The sequence below is a fragment of the Metopolophium dirhodum genome, chromosome 4, assembly GCF_019925205.1.
Source record: "Metopolophium dirhodum isolate CAU chromosome 4, ASM1992520v1, whole genome shotgun sequence".
NCBI lineage: Eukaryota > Metazoa > Arthropoda > Insecta > Hemiptera > Aphididae > Metopolophium > Metopolophium dirhodum.
In genome coordinates, this window is record NC_083563.1 from 17,996,805 (window position 1) to 18,017,016 (window position 20,212).

General features: G+C 30.0%; 1 protein-coding gene across 2 annotated transcripts in view; it reads right to left on the reverse strand.

Moving 5' to 3' along the window:
- The window catches only part of LOC132942910 (histone acetyltransferase KAT7), a 112,913-nt gene that overhangs the window by 29,102 nt on the left and 63,599 nt on the right, over positions 1 to 20,212 (reverse strand). For both annotated transcript variants that reach the window (XM_061011620.1, XM_061011621.1), the window contains exons 9-10: positions 9,729 to 9,875; positions 3,144 to 3,250 (exon numbers count right to left, since the gene is read on the reverse strand). In XM_061011620.1, the coding sequence (XP_060867603.1) occupies positions 3,144 to 3,250; positions 9,729 to 9,875 (254 nt within the window). The remainder of the gene's footprint in view (positions 1 to 3,143; positions 3,251 to 9,728; positions 9,876 to 20,212) is intronic.

Sequence of the window (20,212 nt, forward strand, 5' to 3'; positions counted from 1 at the left end):
GTAAATGCTGTGAGTTACTTATAAATATCAAATGTAGATTCTACATTTACATGAATATTTAGATCTGTACCTTAGGAAAAACTAAATCAGTGAAGTTAAAAAGAAACGTACCTATTACGGAACCAAAATTAATATTTTTTCACAAGAATTGAATGAGAACTATAGTTATCGGCTTAGTAAAAACCTAAAATTTAGGTGAACCAAGGAAAACAAACAAATACACATAATATATTAAAAGCATAAACCTGAAGATCAATAATAAAGAATAATACGTGTTTATGGTGTAATAGATCTAGTTAATTTCCACAATAATATAAGAATATTGGTCATATTTAACAAAAATATTTGGAATTAAAATATGTTAATATTTTGCACTTTTCATTACCTACTAAAGGAATCAGTTTAATTAAAAAATATCATGACAACATAATCTAAAATATATATAAATAAAAATATGTTGAAAATAAGTTTTGTAGATTCTTAGCTTTTACAATGAAGTTATAGAATATTTTTTTCTGTGATCAATATATTTTATTTTACGAGGAGTCAGCTCAAAAAGTTTTTAGTAAACAATGTTTTCATTTTTTCTCCTTCGATTATCCACATCACAAGCTGCAGTAATGAAAATTATTTGGGTCGTTTATTATGTGGACAAATATAACCGAATCAATGTGTGTTTTACACGATAATAATATAATATATCGTATCATTGCGTCGCGGACGAGCATATTAATAGTAAAATAATGATTTGTCGACTGCCCTGCAATTCGGGTATATCAGCGCGTGTGTAAAATGGGACTTCCGCTGTATGTGCGCGCGCACATCATTTTATTTGAGCCATCCTACACGCACACAAGTTTTGCCCACGCCAAAAAGCTAGTCCAGACGTGGCTGAACTATTATGCAACAACTATTTAACATACTATAATAACTATAATAATAATAAGTGTGCTAGTCAGCTACGAGCCGTCCGCTAAGTTAATTATGTGTTGTTTTAAAGGAGGGAAGTGCGACCAAAAATATACAACATGCCACAGCTTCTAACATATTTCTAAAAAATTTTTATTTTCATCATTGATGTTATTATTATTAGTATTATTTATGACTATTTGTTAATACATTATTACTGATGCTAATGATAATAATAATAATCGGTGGAAACCGCACAGTCGTAAAACATTTTCAAACTGTTAACCGTAATCTTCCTTGACCGCACGATATAATATTATTGCAGTGCGTGTTCGTTATAATATAATAATATCATACGAGACACGTTTATTGTCCACTGAATTACGCCCGTCACCAAAAAATAAACAAATATTATATATATAGGTATTATACATTGTGAATCCTCTATAGAAACTACCACCAGAAAAACTGGTTATGTAAATTGGTTTTTTCAAAAAACATTATCGATTCGATTAGGTATACGATTATACTTTTACGATTAGACTTTTCAAACGCCGATAATATAAGTCTAATAAGAAATAAAAAAACTTGAACAAATTGAACTTTTTGAAACTACCTATAGAAATTTGAACATTTTTTTAAATTTAAGCTGCAGATGCATGCCATTTTAAATACGAAACAAAGAAACAAAATATATAATCGAAGAAATTATTCATAAGAATTGAGCTACCTAGTACCTACTCGAATTAGCAAATTAGTTACAAGGTGTTATGTTTTATATAAGTAAATAAACAGAGAGGAAATTATATTGATTTCAACAAGTTGTATTAAACTACGAACACAAAATTATAATTATACATTTTAGCAGAAAAACGTTTTACCAATAACAAAAACAGTAACATAGCGTACAATACATGATTATAATAAGCATGACATTTATCTTCAACCTCTATAGATTACTACGAACTATTAAATTAAAGTACATGTGCTGTGGAAGTAAAATAATTTACGATAACATTTGGCAGTAAAATAAAAGAATAATGTTTCTGACATATTATAAGTATAGGTACCTAATTATTATTTTACAAGATGACAAGTATCATATATTGAAAAATAATATTTACCATGCGAAAATATAAGGTAGTTGGAAAATAAGATGCTTTATAACGGATACTATAGATTTCTAAATGTGATAATAAGTATAAAGAAAATATTATTTTCTTAATATTATTAAGAATAGGGGTTCTCTTTTATAGGTATTTATCTAGAACCTTTTCAGTTTTCACGTATATGTACTATAGTCTGGACAAGGACTAAGTCCATTGTTACACAAATCCGGCTCGTATTTTTATATAATAATACAGTTCTTCGAAAAGCTAAGTTTTTAAAATAATTTTATAATTCAGTGAATTTTATTATAATATTTGCACGACATAGTAAAATATAATACAATAACTGTACATTTACTACAATTATATACAGAGTGATTTTTTATAATTTCACCACTAAAGAGTAATTTTCTAGGTAAACTAATATATTTTTGAAAATATAATTTACATATCCACCTAATAAAAAAAAAAAAAATTATACTAATATGTGTACTATTTTTATAGTATATCTATAGTATTCTATAGATACCAGGTTATAAGCACGATATATTATATTCAACAATTATGTATCAATAAATTAGTAACAATGAATACGTAACACACAAGCATATTAACTAACAATTGATCACATAGAAAGGCAGCATCCCTTATTGGTTAAGCAATTAATTATTAAATTATAATTGTTAAATAGGTAGATATATTTTAATATTTTTTTGTTTATTGAAGTATTTACGAGAATGGACGCGAGTGACATAAAAAAAACATACATTTCGACAAGAACGAATTCATTACCATATTATATTGTACTTTTCCGAAGTCAATAAACTGTATAGTATTATGTATGAAAAAGTGTATTATATTCCGACCGGAAATCCAGCAGCAGATTACGGTACCAAAACAGCGAATATGTACCTATATAGATAATACTCCGTATTGACGTTCTAAAGCTCTGGTTTAAAAGGCTTGTATTATGACATGAATACATGCACACATAACATACATAATATACTAAAAATAAGATGTATAGGAAGTCGTAGATATTTTGCAGGGAAGGACGTTCAGGGGTTAAACATATGAATTTTGTATTAGCCGACCCGTCGGAATCAAATAAAATGCGCGCATTACCTGTTTCTTGAGTATGATGTGCTTTCCCTTCCAATATTTCATCATGCCGAGGGCTTGGAGCGTGCTGACTATATCATAGGAGTTGATGGCCAGCTCTTGACTCATGTCTGGAATTCAAAATTTTAAATTACGTTAACCGATTGTTTACAATATATTTCCCACGTGATTCTGTCAATTCATATGTGCCCGGGCGTATACAGTATATTGTTATATATTGTAGACTATTGCAACGGTTCCTGTCTTATACATAAATATAATATTATATACATTATACACAATGCAAACGGCCACGCGAGAAATAGCATAATATAGAGCTTGACGGTGTTACTCTGCACCACGAAATTGCGTGGAATTTGGTATAGAAAGAATATTATAATAAATTATTATAATATGTACGTCAGCACTAACACGCTGGATAGGATTACAAACGTTTTCAATCGTAAGCGCCAAGATATCAAAAAAACCATTGGGTGTTCTAGACGAAAAGCCCCAACCCTCACATTAAAATAATAGTGTGTAAAGGCTGTAATATCACAATAACAGTAGTATGGCCACTTACATAAAATACAAATTACACTTATTCACTTATACATGAATTGTCTGTTGTTTCATCGATAATACTATCCATCATTAATTAGTTAGATAAAACATTTTTTCGAATACATATTTTTTTAAAAGAAAAAAAAATACTAATTATTTACAAAATGGTATTTCAATTTTTACGGAGTGCTAATCAGGGCACCCATGATTACATTAGTATACGATCTATTGTCATATAATATAAATTAACGCGAATACAATTTTAACATTAAATAGAGTCTTGTATATAATATACCAGTTAGTGCAGTATATAATATAATGGCTGTAGTGTACGATCGGACGACCCTCAAATGTATTTAATTCAAATTAAACGTTGTTTGATGGTTCGAGTATATCTGCAGTCTACAGTTTAAGGGATATACTATAAACACATTACGTTCAAAGAATTGAATTGAATTGAAAACACAATTAATTGATAATGAGGAAAATTCACATTATCGTATACGTACACGAAATATACTGTAAACAATATTATAGTACACGATATTGTGTGACGAAGCAAATAAGTAATTTAGACATATACGACATATACATAGCTTTTCACAGCATAATGCAAAGCGGAAACAATGGTGTGTGTACATCGAGGAAGAAATCAGGGTTGGTTGCGAACGTTGATAAATGAACGAAAATTGCCTCTGGATGAAATCTTAAGGGTTCAAATTGCACGGACGTTATCATTAAGACGTGGCGAAGACAAGTTGATTTTTATTTTTCGTACTCATTATTAGCCCCGGAGTAATTAAAAAATAAAATATCACGGTTGAGAAGATATATCATTCTTAAGGTTATACATGTTTTTCTACGAGTCTATAGGGATTAAAATTTTTAATGATGGGAATATTTCCATTGAATATACAATATATAATATTATATGTTACATTATGTCATTATTTATTAAATAATATATTATAATTATAAAATATTTAAATCCTTCGGAAATAATTATTAAATGCATTTTTGTGTTTTTGTAAACGTATATACCTAACCTATATTGCTGTTTCTTAAGAATTCTAATGAAATGTATTAATTATAAAGTTAAAATGAAAAAATTACTGTTACACAAGTTGAATGAAAGAATACATAAGTACTTACATAAATAAATAGGGAGCTTGGTTATACGAATATAAACAATAAAACATGTAACTCGAAATCTTAAAATAGAAATACGAAGAATGCACGCTTAAAAAGTATAAAAATAACTTTTATCTGTATTGAAATACAACTTCGCTATTAAAACAATATAAATAAGTATAATTTTAATAAGCTGTTGCAATAATATTTGAAATTGGAAGCCGAAAGTTCGTATATTTGTGTGTTTATAATTAACAGTTATAAAAAAGAGAAAGAAAAAGTGGGTAAGTGGATATCGCTCTGCTATTAAGTAGGTAACAAGTGGGTTACTGTAATGGATGGTGTTAAATTTGAGTTCAATGATATAATATCATTGGATTAGAAAAACGATTCTGATCGAAAACAATCAGCCAGCCTATGCTATTTACTAAGTATATTTGACAATATTATTGTTGAATTATTAAGTAATTTATATATAACCTATTTACGTGGAGCCTTGTTTTAAATTTTCAATCCTTAGCTAAAAAAGTTGAACATTTTATAAATTTTTAACTACAAAATAATTATTAAATTTTAAATTTGATAAATTTTATCAAAATTTGAACTTCAAATGCTCATAAGAAAAAATGCAACTATGTATTTTTATATTTTTCAACTGATATTGTAACAATATATCAAGAACCTTGCATTAAATTTTCACGCTTTTTTACCCAACAAACAAATTTTATTGATATTTATAGAAAAAAAAACTAAAAAAATTGAAAAACTGACAATGTCCGTCGTAAACAGCTCAATAAGAGTCAAAATATTTTCAAAATTGTATGGTGTAAACATAGTATGCACCAACTAGATTCACTTTCCCATCGGGAAAGATACTGTCGAAGAAAATCGAAGCAGTTTTACTGCCCCAAACCGTGATGACAGACAAAAAAAAACACACATCATTGTAAAATCAATACATTCATCGCTCCGCTCAGAATCTAAAAGATCTATTCGTTTGTTTTATTAAAATACCAACGGAAACGCCTTTTTGCGTAATAACAAAATATGAAAGGGTTTGAATAGAATTTAGTTAAATAGTTATACATTTGTGTGACATAATATAATTATTTAATTAGCATTTTTACTATAGCTATATTTGTTTATAATTTTTTTTTAGATTCTGGACGGAGTGATGAATGTATTGCAGGTTTTAAGATTATGTGTGTGTGTGTTTTTTGGTGCTAAAACAAATTATTTTAGTGCGGTCATAAATTCCCATGTAATACTTAATGGATACTCGCTACTATTTACAAGACAATCAGGAAACACAAAAAACAATTATGAAAAACAAGAATACTTAAATACGCAAAACCAGTTATTGAAAAAAAACTTTTTTTGTTGTAATTCAAAAATAAAAAATCCCTACAGGATATTTTCTACTTGAAATTGTTACCAAATATATTTATAGAAGCATTTTTTACACTAGATTTTAAAAATGTTTTCGCTCTTTTTGAGCTATTTATAGACATTTAAAAGTTTTACTTTTTACATTTATATTCGACTAATATATAATAAAATTTTTGTTTGTGAGTAAAAAAAATTCTAACAACTTAAATACAAGTTTTTCTTATCTATACATAAATTAAAATCGATCAAAAATTTTTTATATAAGAATTTGCATTTAAAATTTTGATGAAATGAGTCGATATTGACAATTATTTTGTAGTACCTAATACAGGCTGACGGACCATCGACGGTCAGAGTAATTTTTCATAGTAAAAATAGGTAATGATTTTTATCATTAAATTCATATTTATAAAACCCATTACAGTAACCTATTTGACACTCATTATATACCACAGCGACTTCGCAGATTATTTTTAAATTATATTATTTGGGTGAATTTTTTACCGAATTTCCACATTTTTAATGGATGCAATTTTCGAGGTTGTGAAATAAGTGGTTTAAGAAAAATCCCCTCTGGAAATGATTCAAATAGTTGATCATACTATTACGTTAACATGGGTCTCAGCGTACATGTTTTTGGGGAGATGTTTCGTAAAGTTTTATACTTTAAGTTGAACATTTACAGGTCGTTTAAACTGGAGGGGAATTTTTAGGATGAACAAACTATAAAGTGGAAGTGGATCCGACATTTTCAAGTCGTCTGTACGGGCAATAAACAACTATAAGGACCAATTAGATAAATCAAAAAAAAATTCTATATAAAAAATCTTATTTCTAAAAATTTTTAAAATAAATCCTTAATATGTAATCTGTGTCTTCTCCTCGGTGATATAGTAAAATTATCGCATTATTATTCATGTAGATAAATTAGGGTAGAAAAACTAAAATGTTCGAACGAACATAAATACATGTTTACGACAGGTTTTATATTTGTATGTTCAAAGTATCTAGCGCATTTTCACATTTATTGAGACACTGCCAAATTAGATAAATATTCTAAGCTAATTAGGTTAATAAAATATATGTTTTTTCTCCAAAAGTAGACAACAACAATAAATACACCATATTGTTTTAACAGTAATGGTTTTTTGTTTTGCCAAAGCAAACGTTGGACTTTGGAGTTTTAGCAAAAACAAGACGTCATATGCTTTAATAATTTACAAATCCTTCACGTAATACATTTGTACTTTTATAATAGAATTCGTACAATTCTAAAACAATATAGTTTAAAGTATATAACTTGCGTTGACAGTAAGGTAATTGCTTTATACTTGTAAAATAATCAGGAAACTTTGATAGTTTAAAACGCAATACTGACAATACCGTATGTTTTATTCATTTATTAATAATTGTGTTTCGCTAGAGGCTTATTGGAAGTATACGTTGTGTATACACATGCGAAATCCGTAATGTGAGTTTCCTTTAAATTAGCGTGCTAAAATTAAACTTGTCACAAACAATCTTTACCGAGAATTGTTTCTGAATAAACAGTACACTTGCAAAGGATGGCTAATTGTGAAAGGATGATTATTTATAGGACACAACATTAAAGGTGTAGTGTAGACACATTATAATTGTTGGCTTCAAATATATTATACCAAATCAATTACATAACTATTAAGAGGACGTCACACTCACATGTGTTGTCTCCGTCTAATAATGTTAATGTACAACATACCAAAAACTGTTTTGCGTGGGACAACTTTACTCCCTCTGTATTCATAAGAAGAATTATCGAAATTCCATAACGCATAGCGAAGGATTTTATCTACATCGTAGTTTTTTCATTTTTTAGATCGTATAACTAATCAATTTTAGTAATTAAATGAAAAAAAAACCCCAAAAAATAATGTTCTCAAACTGATAACTTAAAATGTATTTACGTTATCCAAATAATAAAAACTCTACGACACAGATAAAATTCTTTCCTAAGCGTTTTGGAATTTTTGTAATTTTTCTATAAATTCAGAGGGAGTAAAATTGTCCCGCGTAAACAGTTTATGCTATGTTGTACATTTTTAAGACGGAGACAACACCTGTGAGTGTGACGTCCTCTTAAATTATATGATAATATATAACAGTATAGTGAGGAACACATTATATTTTTTAATAATCAGAGCTGGTATTGAATGATTGTGTGTCACTTAATGATTAAATATTTTATTCTTTCACGTCATAAAGAACGGTGTTGAAATTATTATTAAAAGATAGTAGATACATTGTCGAACCCAGAAGAGTAATAATTCGTCTATCTAGTAGGGCTTTGGGCTAACTACGATCCGTTTTGATGTAATATATTCACCGAAACGAGCGCGTATATATACCTGCCGGTAATATTATAATAATATAATACCAGGTATAAGCTTTGGAGTTTGGAATTAAAGGTAAAAGTATATTGAAGTACTTCAATCAAACGATTTTTCTGACTCGATGGACGTGTTGCGTATCTATGAACCTATGCGTATTGTGTTTATACGGCCCATTGGCAAGATTGATGAGGCGGTATACAATTTTCATCCGCTTTGGAGGGGTAAAACAAAAAAAAACTAATAAAACCCCCGGTCCGATTTTCCGACGAGTCCGGGACACATAAAACGGTACACGCACAAAATAATAATAATGATAAATCGTAAGTCCGTGGCCCGGTTTTCTTCCGACCGTCGACGACGTCGTCACGCGCACGTCCGTCCGCATCGCGCCGCCGTATACAGTTGTACATTGTCGCAGGTTATGTCCAACGCACGCACACAATATAATATAATGTACGAGCGGGGTCAGTGATCTCTCTGTATATATATATATTTATACGCGTCATATATCCACAAGGCATGATGAGAAGTGGGCGAGAGGAGGGGGGGCAGGGGAAGGGCTTATTCGAAACTGTAATAATCGCGTTTTACGACGCTGTATAAAACTTATTATACCGCGTGCGCAGGTTTTTACGACGAGCCGAAGTGCACAGTGCGTATACACACAGTTCTTAGTATATAATATACAGGAGGGTATAAGCATTGTGTGCACGCGTACCTATATATATATGGGGTAGGTGGTGGTGTGTATACGACTCACCAATGAGTTTTACACGCCGGTGATAATAATATCGGCGTCGAAGGATGGCGGTGCGTGGGCGGAGGTCTGGGGCGAAAAGGGTTATAAAACGCGCGTACTTGTTATATACCTATATAATATATATATAGGACGAGGGCATAGCGTCGTTTTGCATGCGCGCACGTGCCAGCACACACACAGGCACAGATATACACGTCAAAGGGATCGTCGATAAAACCCGTCCGGAGGAGAGAGATGGCAGTATAAATATAATACGTATTTTGATGCAGGGACCACTAACCTGACGACGACGATTTATTATAACAGTTTTTATAATAACTAATTACACATAGCACGGATCTCGAGATCGACGTAAACGACTATGATAATAATATGTGTAACAATAATAATATTCACCTTTTATGGACAGTTGCTTTCCGCCCAAGTCGCAAAGGTACTGCAGCAGTACGTCTTTCCAGTAGCTTCTATATGATATCAGACCCAAGTCTGACAATGGTTTTTCGGGCGAACCGACTTTACCCTCGACTCTGGTCAACAGGTAACCTGCGCATGAAAAAAATTTTAAAACACTTTCCAACGATTAATGGAAATTAATGACACATCGTTACAAATATGTTTAATGAATATTATAATTTATTAATAACATTTTAATTATTTATTCAACGACGAATATTATCATATCCCAGCAAACACATTGATGTAACGACATTGAATTCAATTTTTTTCCATAATACCTAATATACAACAATCGTAGTGCTCAAATTGAGGAGAACGCAGGGGGGCGGAGCTTCTCTTAAATTATTTTATATTTTGAGAGCATCTCTTATAATTATTTTTATTAGAACGGAGGGACGGAACGTTTTCTTCTGTTAAAATAATATTGTAATTGTGAAATTATTATTTTATACAATTGTACCTAGTTCTTCAATACGATATTAAAATGTAATTTAATGATTTTATTTTTATGACTATTGATAACGCGGACTAAGATATAGTAGTATAATATCTTAGTGCGTGGTTAAAGTCTATTGTATCTATTTATCATTATTACAATATATGATTACCTAATTAGTTAGATATTTTAGAATATACTTTTATGTCAATAAATTAAAAGTAAAATATATTTTACTATATTTGGTGGTAAATGGTACTATGGTATGGTATATTATATTTCAACTACCTATTGTCGATGATGGATAGTTGAGGGGGGTGTAAAGGGTCAAAGCCCTTCCCCATGAGCCAGGTTGAATTCAATCATTGTAAGAAATGCAAATTTTTCATGATTGGGAGTCTGCACCTTTCTTTTATTTTTCTAATTGGAGTACTGGGTTTTATTTATTTAATATAATACATTATTGTGAGGGATGTAAGCCCGTGTTCGTCTACGTCAGTAACTTCATTTCAAATTAATGTAATAATGAGATATGATTTCGTAAAGTTATTACAGCATTTATCATTATAATTTATAAAACATATTTTGTTTGGTATGAACTCAAAACGGAAAAACAAACTTAAAAACAATGTTTTTATACTTCTGAAAAATCTAAGAGTCAATAATTTATATACCTAGTGGCTAGAAATAATTTATGTGAATACTTATTTTAAACATCAAATCTTTGATTTACATTAAAAGTGAAAAATAATAATGTAAATTTTTTGAAGTAGTAAAGACCATATTTTATAAAATCATCCTTATTTAATGAATATTATTCATCAGATAATTATTTTTTTATGCATTTGAAAATATCTAAATCGTAATCCGTAAGAATAGGATTTGAGTTAAATATTTAGCTATATTTACTATAAGAATAAATCTACGGTAATAGGTGTGAAATATTCGGGGGCTATGGTGATTTTAAAATTATAGTCATTAATAATTAATATTATCTAGTATATTAACATTTTATAATTTATAAAAATGTATAGGATTATAATAAGCACTAAATTAAATAGTATTTATTATTTTATTTTTTTAAAATCATTCATAAGGATTATTATCCGTAGTATACACAATTTTTATAAATCAGAAACGACTCGTTCGAATATTGATATAGATACATAAACATTTAAAAAAAATTTTAAAATCATTGTCTTATAGTGATTTTCAGTAAAAAAGGTTGGTTATCATTTGAAAGAAAAAGATTGAACACTATTTAAAGGATATTAAAAAAAATGTAAGTAGATAGATAAACACGGCGAGACGTACTTTACATATATATTATAATAATCGATTCCAATAAAATGGAAATAAATTATGAGCCTTAAGTTAGGACCGTATAACTTTTCATAACTATAGTCTAAAACTCACAACACTTCAACATATATTATTATAATATTATAGGTACTGTATTATTATCAGAGATGAAAGTTTACCACAAAATACTATATACATCATGTATATACGTGTACCAGACGGCATTTAGGAAGATAACTTAATTTATAAAGGTCAATGGTGACTTAATTGCATTCGGCCCAAGTTGGTGCAAACATATTGCATTTCTCCGATCAATATACTATACCGCTTCTAGACGGTTTCTATTTAGCATTAATTCAATACTAATAATCATATAAAATGAATTAACCGTTTCAACAACTCCATACGAAATATCCCTACATATGCCTAAAGTGGCTTCGAGCAATTTCTTGCTGCAGGGATTTCATCAATTTAAATAATTAATACGACGTGATGGAAAAAATTTGACGGTTATAAAACAAATCCATTCAATTTTAAGTTTTTGAGTTGTTTTTTGTCAAAACAAGCATAAGACAATACAATTTTGTTTGAATTATATTATTTAACCATCAATTTTACAAATAATCATGAAATATATTATGTATTATATTATATTACCAAGCTATTCATTGAATATCCTAGTTGCCTATTAACATGCTATTGTGTCAATATAATATGTTGCGCAGTCTCGTTAATTGTTTAGCAATAATGTAACGATTGTTCTTGATACCACAATGAATACATTTATTGTTTGTTACCTCATTAATATACAATTATTGTACTAAAATATGCAATTGAATTGATTGTTTAACAAAAATGCAATTATGATTTTCGGGCAGTGCACACTAAAACCCATGCCAGGTATATACTATATATACAATGATTAAAACATTTAAAACTTCTGTTAACTTATAACCGTAAAATGTGTGAACTTTCTGGCTAATGGATAATCTTTTTTTCCTTTTTTTTTTTTTATCGAAAACGTTATTCAATTAACATCATATTTAATTAGGGAATAATATTAATAATATTATATATAAAAATAATGTCAATAATTTTAAGTGTTATAAAATAATTAATGTCTAAAATATTATTATTCAAACGACATTTTGCACACACAAATGAGAATTCTATGGGGCTGCAATCTGCATGCACGTCATCGTAAAAGCACTGGATTCACCATTCAGCAGATGAAGGGGTTTATAAAAAAAAAATGCATAAAACCGATCGATACGTTCATTAATCTCCCCCTGACGTTTATTAAAATGCACTTGGCGAAAAATGTGAAGGGAAACATTTTACAGTGAATATAATAAATATAAAATAAAATTTACGGAAAGTATATAAAAAGTCTGGATGTTGAGCACTCGTCTCGCGTCACTCATCTTGGCGTGAGTCAATGTTTGTATTATTATTTTTTATATTATTTTGAGTATAAAAGCAATGACTTGAAATTCGATTCATAGAAGAGCTTCATATAGGTACTGCAAATATAGTTATAAACAGTTCTATATTTGCAATATTAATAATAGGTACTTATAAATATAATTATATGTATTCTGAATACATTTTTTAAAAATGACGCGGTATCCATGAGCGTAAAATAGTACAATGGAAACTGCCTGTGCAGCTAAGTAATACTTTTAGGTTTTACCTTTGAAAAAAATACTGTTAGACTATAGCCACATTGTCCTAAATTTTAAATTATTTAATAATAGTAAGAATAAGTTATGATACGAATATGACATTTGTAATACTTAAAAATTAAAATTTCCTAAACAAAATCTTCATTAATCACAAAAGTAAATCAATTTACGAGAATTCTAAAGTTGAACACGGAGGAGTAAAGAAAGTTTTAACAAATTATTTCAAATGAAAGTTTCAATTATGTACATTGTATTGCAATAATCATAATCAGGTATTGTAAATAAGCTTTAAGGTTCTAAACATCTTAGCTATTGTTAAATACAAGTTTTAGTACAAAAACACGGATTAAGAGTAGACAATTTCAAAATTCCACATTACGTCTATTAAATATTATTAAATAATTAATGAAAACAGTTATTTTTAATTCATACGAATATGTCTCTGTTCCGTTTAGGACGTTGTTATTTTTGGTTTTTTTTTTTTTAAAGAATTCCAATACAATACATCTAATATACCTACCTAATAGCTAAGTACACTGCTTCATATCCTAGTCTAAATTATTATCTATTTACGCGTGCTTATGCTACTTTAGGAGCATTATTTCCATATACCCATCAATTAAATTAATAATATATACATTTCTAAATAAATATATACTTTTACAATGTGAAAAACAAACTCAAAGATTTGATCATGTCTTATCTATTAAATTATTAAACATTTTTTTATTTACCTCAAGTAATGGAAGTATATTATTATTTGTTTTTAAAGGAAACCGACGCACATTATTAATCGTCCAACCGGACTAGAACTTGATAAATATAGTCTAATAAAACACCCGAAGAGTACGCGCAGGTTTGATGCGGCTATGCGTGCAGGTGCTGAAATCTAATACATCGGTGAGCTTATCCATTGAGCGATGTTTCGATAAATTATTTTGGTATAATATGACATAGAGTTCACCTGGCCCGCCCCTATGATCTAGGGACCTCGCTGCGGGATACTCCTTCTGGACTAGGTATACAATGACAAAACGGCGTTGATGTCTGTTGAGTGGGCGAGGGAGGGGGATCGATCACAGCGGTATCAACGTCACTCTTAAACAACTACTGCAGGCTGTTTAATCTTGAACGAGACACACCGATCTATATTATATAAATATATATATGTGTGTGTGTGTGTGTGACATATTATTATAATACAACGGATTTTGACCACGCGGCTGCAAGGAGTGCGCGCCGCAGGAGTCCCCAAGATATCAAACTTTGAAAAGTGGGCGGATAACATTCATGTTTGTAATGTTGAATATCCACCGACATCCTACCTTATACTTATTGTCTCGTATAAATTCTAAAGCAATATACGTCATGCAAGTTAGCGATTGGAATTAAAAACGTCGTTTTTGTTCTGCAACGTCAATAGGTACAATTTATAAATGTGCGTCATAATTGTTTAGAACAAACGAATCGATACACTAATGATTCACTGATGACATGTATATGTATACCTACATTTTAAGTGTTCATCAATATAGGTTCACATATAACCTAATACTACCTAACAAAACTAATGAAAACATGTTAAACATAGGTGCAATCAAATTTGTGTTTCATAAAATTATACGTATTAGTACGTAAATATATATTTTGTCCTTATAATAATTAACGTAGGTACCTACCTACTATATATAGCAATGCTATGCATAATATACAGAAAAGCAATACCAGTAATGAAATATCATGAACCTCGATGGATGTAAAAAGGCGCATAGAATATAATAGAATAGACATTAGTGCGCTCGAGTAATTAATTTCCGTTTGATACACAAACACCATACACACAACAATATGACAATATCGTACTACAGGTAAAAGTATACACTATATGCATACCAAAATGTGTGTGTATATACCATAGGTATAATATTGTACATTATACATTAGCCGATTCTAAACAAGGCCGGGCACCTGTCACTGGATGACATTTGGGGGAGCCGAACGCGATTTTCCCGCACTGCCGGCTAACAATAAAAATATATACAAACAACAAAAATAATAGTAATAATAATGGGAACGAAAAAAAAATCCCATCACAAAATAGTATCCACGAGGAATTTTCCAATAGTGCATCAAACACACGGTGTGCATGTGCGTTGTATATACATATATTACATATACATTATATATACATAGTATTTACCCCGCGTGATGTGCTTGCGAGCGCGAGGGAATGCGTACGACGGATTTATAATGAAATTTTTTATCGAACTATACACGCTCGTCGGGAAACAGGACGACGCGAGTGATGAGCGGCGAAAGTTATATACGTACATCTTAGAAGTATATACATATTATAGTACATATATATAGGTTCGCAAGTGTTAACCGCACGCGGGTTTGGGTATTTGCACACCTATATCGATCGAATGCACGTGTGTCATTAAGTTACGTCAGGGTTAAGCCTTTAAAAGTAGTTTTTCCTGCTCGTCGTTTACAAAATGGTACATAATATATATATTATATAGGTATATAAATAACGCAATGTGCATAAAAATTCACACGCCTAAAGTTTACTGCATCAAACCGAAAGACGTGTGATTTCGTCTGCGAAACACATTAATACCTATCATACGGATATAAATACGATACTGTCATAATCGAGATTTACGTTTAAGGTTCTCCTTAATATTCTTTACGTCTGTATCGACTGATTTTGTTATAAATTAGTTCAAATTTTGAATTAAGTACCAGCAACCAGCGACAAGACTTTCAAAATAATTATTAACTTAATAATTTACAGTAAAAAAAGTGGGGATTCATTTGAAAAACAGAAGTTTTATTGCCAAAGGAAACACACCCCTAGGCTGTATAAAAAAATGTCAATAATTTGAAAAAATGGTTTTTAATTAGGTATATTTAAAATATACCAAAAATCTGAATTCGAGTAAGTTTATTACTAAAGGAAAAATAGTAGTAAGCATGCTTGGTGAATCACCACATTATATTATAAACTCGTTTCATGTCATTCTGATAACTGATTGCAATTTATTAAACATTATATTGCTTTTCCCCCTATATTTATAAATCTATTTTTTAGCTTATAATATTTTTATTCAATTTTTTTTATAATTTTCATAAAAATATCATGTATTTTTGATTCTGAGCGAAGCGATGAATGATTGATTTTACAATGATTCGTGATTTTTTTTTCATCACCTTTTGGGACAGTAAAAATGTTTCAATTTTCTTCAACAGCATTTTTCCGGTAAGAAAGTGAATCAAGTTAGTAAATCCGGAGGGAGGGTGTCAATAAAAATATGTATAACTGTTGGTACTTGCAATTTTCATAAAATGTTTAATTTGACTAGTTTTGAGTTATTAATAGACATTGTCAATTTTCAACTTTTTCAGTTTTTATTAATAGCAACTATTCTTTAAATGTCAATACAATTTAATTGGTTGGCTCAAAAAGCTTGCAAATGTAATACAAGGTTCCTTATAAGATGATATAATAGCAATTGTTAAATATTAAAGATCCATAGGTACGATTTCATTATAAGTATTTTAAGTTCAAATTTTGACAACATTTATCTAAATCTCGAAAATGGTCAATTATTGTAATCAAAAAATTATAAAATATTCAATTTGTATAGCTGACTGAACGTTTTTCGTATACAATGATTTTGTATTATTGAATTCAAATTGAACGCCATCCATTACAGTGACCCATTTGTAACCTACTGTACACCAGAGCGACTTCCACTAAAACGCTTTTTTTTTCAAATGTATTATATTAACCAGCTGGTTAATTACTATAGATATTTTAGCGATATAAATGATTTTTAATGATTTGCCACAAGATCAGTCAAGATCATGTCTATAGTTGTAAGTTTCTGTTTACTGTGTAAATCATTACCGAAAAAGCGGAAGACATGCCTACATAATCTTATCCTATGAAATCAAAAACGTCTCGAGAACCTTCGTCCACCCGGAAAAGAGGAATAAATTTGTGTTTTTTTTTATGGCATTATTCCTTCTTTTGTCCTGAATATCAAACGAAAAATAAATCAAATTGATACGAGCCGCATAGGTAACATATATTTAGGTACCTAGACGCTAGATAATAATATGACACATAATATATAGTAAGTATATATACGCGTATACGGGCGCGGAAACGCAAACCGGCAGTTTAATATAAAATAGCGTCTACGGTTTTCAAATCGTATACGTACGTTCTACCTATTTACGTATTGTGTCACGATATAAGCGGCTATAATATGCCTTTATATCATAATATATGCGAAGACATCGCCGCGACGTGCATCATTATGCAATATAATAATATCTGCGTATATGCGGGCTCTCGTCATCGGAGATACGTGCAATAATATCGCACGGATATTAGGTATAAGATCATAGAAGAATCCCTTTATTCAAACAATATACACACCTGGGCTGACGCATATTCGCATGCAGGCTTGTATATTATAATATAATAATACGGCCGACAACTGCAGCTCACACACATTGCAGTACATGATTCACGTGTGTGTGTGTATGTGTTTGTGTCGTGCTCTCCACATTCGCGGATGACTGAAATAAATAAAGTAGATAGGACGAATACGTCGATAAAAAAAAAACCGAGTATTCAAGGTTATACACACGTGTAAGTGTACCTTATATATTATTAAGTTTGTAAAATTTAAAAAAAAAAATGCTTTACGAACCCAGAACACTACTGTCACCGAGCTGTTGCGCTGTGGATCAAGATAAACGGTTTTCGTTATGTATAGATACACAACCTGTGGGTTAGGTTAGGTATAGATTTATATAATTTATCCACTATCCGGTCGTCCCAAGTGCGTTTAACGTCTTGATAAATGCGTTGCCAACAGGCGGAGAATATTATAAAGGACATGAATCCATTCGATCGTGTCGATGTCTACAGTCCGCAATATTAATTTACTAAAATTTTCATTTTCACATTGATATAGTTATTGATATAATAAGTGCGGGTTCATACTCACGTGTATTCTCGTTTTGGTATAGACCCAAAACATGATTACAGGAAATCAGGAAAACATGGTGATTCATTCTGTATGGAGTATAAGGTATAGGAATACGTATGTAATAGCCAATATTACCGGCTATATGTATATTGCAGAATTCTATTAGATAGAAGTACCTAAATACATCAAAAATATGTTGTCGTATAGTTGTTTTAAAAATATTTATTAATCTATAAGTTCAGATGTCTAAAAAGTAAAAACGAAACAAAACAAAAATATTTTTAAATTGTTATCAGAAATTCTTTTTTTTAAATAATGACTAACATTAAAAAAAATTAGTATTTGTATTTTTTGTATCTTGAAAATAATCTATTTTTTCTCCTATAAAAATTATAAAATTAAGAGTACACAAGATATTACCATATTCCACCAGGTATGAGTTAAAACGATGGACAAAGCTTTAGTAACAGCGTATATTATTACAAAATTTTAATTTGGTGTAAACATTTAAGCTACATTTAAGAATTCAGATTAATAATTAAATAGTAATTATTCATTTAAATATTAGTAAGTCATCGATATATATTTTTTAATTATTGAATCGAAAAAAAAATATAATACTAACTATATTATTAGTATTTTTTTTACAGACAATCAACTTTTAAAACTAATTTTTTTTTGTTAAATTATTTATTTACTATAATATTGAATTAAAAATGTTGTATAGGTACTTAAATCAAAAACAATGTTTAATATAACCGGCTATTATTGTGTGAAAGTGAAAATAATTATCATAATTTGACATTCTGAAATATTTTAATTTACTACAGAATATTATAGTATGTGAAACGTTACAAAATTAATTTATGTATTCAGATGTAAGTACATACTATCATTTTTTTTTTTTTTTTTTTATTGAGTAACCCGCGGCAACATAGGCCATTGGGTGTGGGGAGGGTACTGTAGGTTTTTATATTGGGTAGGTTTGGTAGGTTTTATATTGGGTAGGTTGGTACACGTGTGTGTTGTGTTTGGCAGAATTTCTAATGGGGCACCCGTAGGTTTCTGCCGTGCCCCGGGGTGGGGGGATGGCGGCACTTGTTCTCCGGACACCGTGACTTGCCCGAAGAAAAATGCCGCCCAGTGGCCGGGAGTCGAACCCGCGACTGCCAGCGCCGCAGTCGACGCGTTAGACCGCTCGGCCACCTCGTCCCCCCATACTATCATTATTATTCAACTATTTTTATGAACATCTCACAAAAAGCAATTTGTCATCATTATCACCGTATTAACATTATCCGAAATATTATCTTTAAATTGTAGAATTAATACAATTTTACATAAATTAAACAAAAACGTAATTAAAAAAAACTAAGCAATTAGTATTATATACGTCGGTAAGAAAGTACGTAGGTATAATTATTACATTTCCTATTTGGTTTTTGTTCTTAAAATTATTTAGAACTATCATAGTATCACTTTGTGATTTTTAATATGGAACGACTGTGAGTTATATAATATAGTCGTTGAATTAATGTAGTATACATGTACCATTGATATGTTATGCTAGTAAAAATAAAGTATAACAACAATACGAAAGATCCGAATAGGATATGGAGACCGGGAAGATGTTCGATATCAGGATTATTTTCATTATCATCTACGATTGACCCGTGGATGTGATATTAAATGTATTATAGTAACGATAACTTATCGAGTTTAAAATACGAAATGGAATGTTGGTTAGCATTGCTGACGTATATTTGAAATTTTCCTATACTTACCAGCTTTCCCTGCGTTCATAGAAAATACCGAAAAAATAAAAAACCAAACACTTCAAAGTACCAACTAGACTCGATTTCGAATCAATATAAAGAGTCACATGAAACTTTATAAGCACTAAACTATCCCTCATTCGTAAGAAGTGTTTGAAGAAAACTACAACACAAAAAAACAGCGTTGCAAAACCAATGAATTCCTACGATTCTA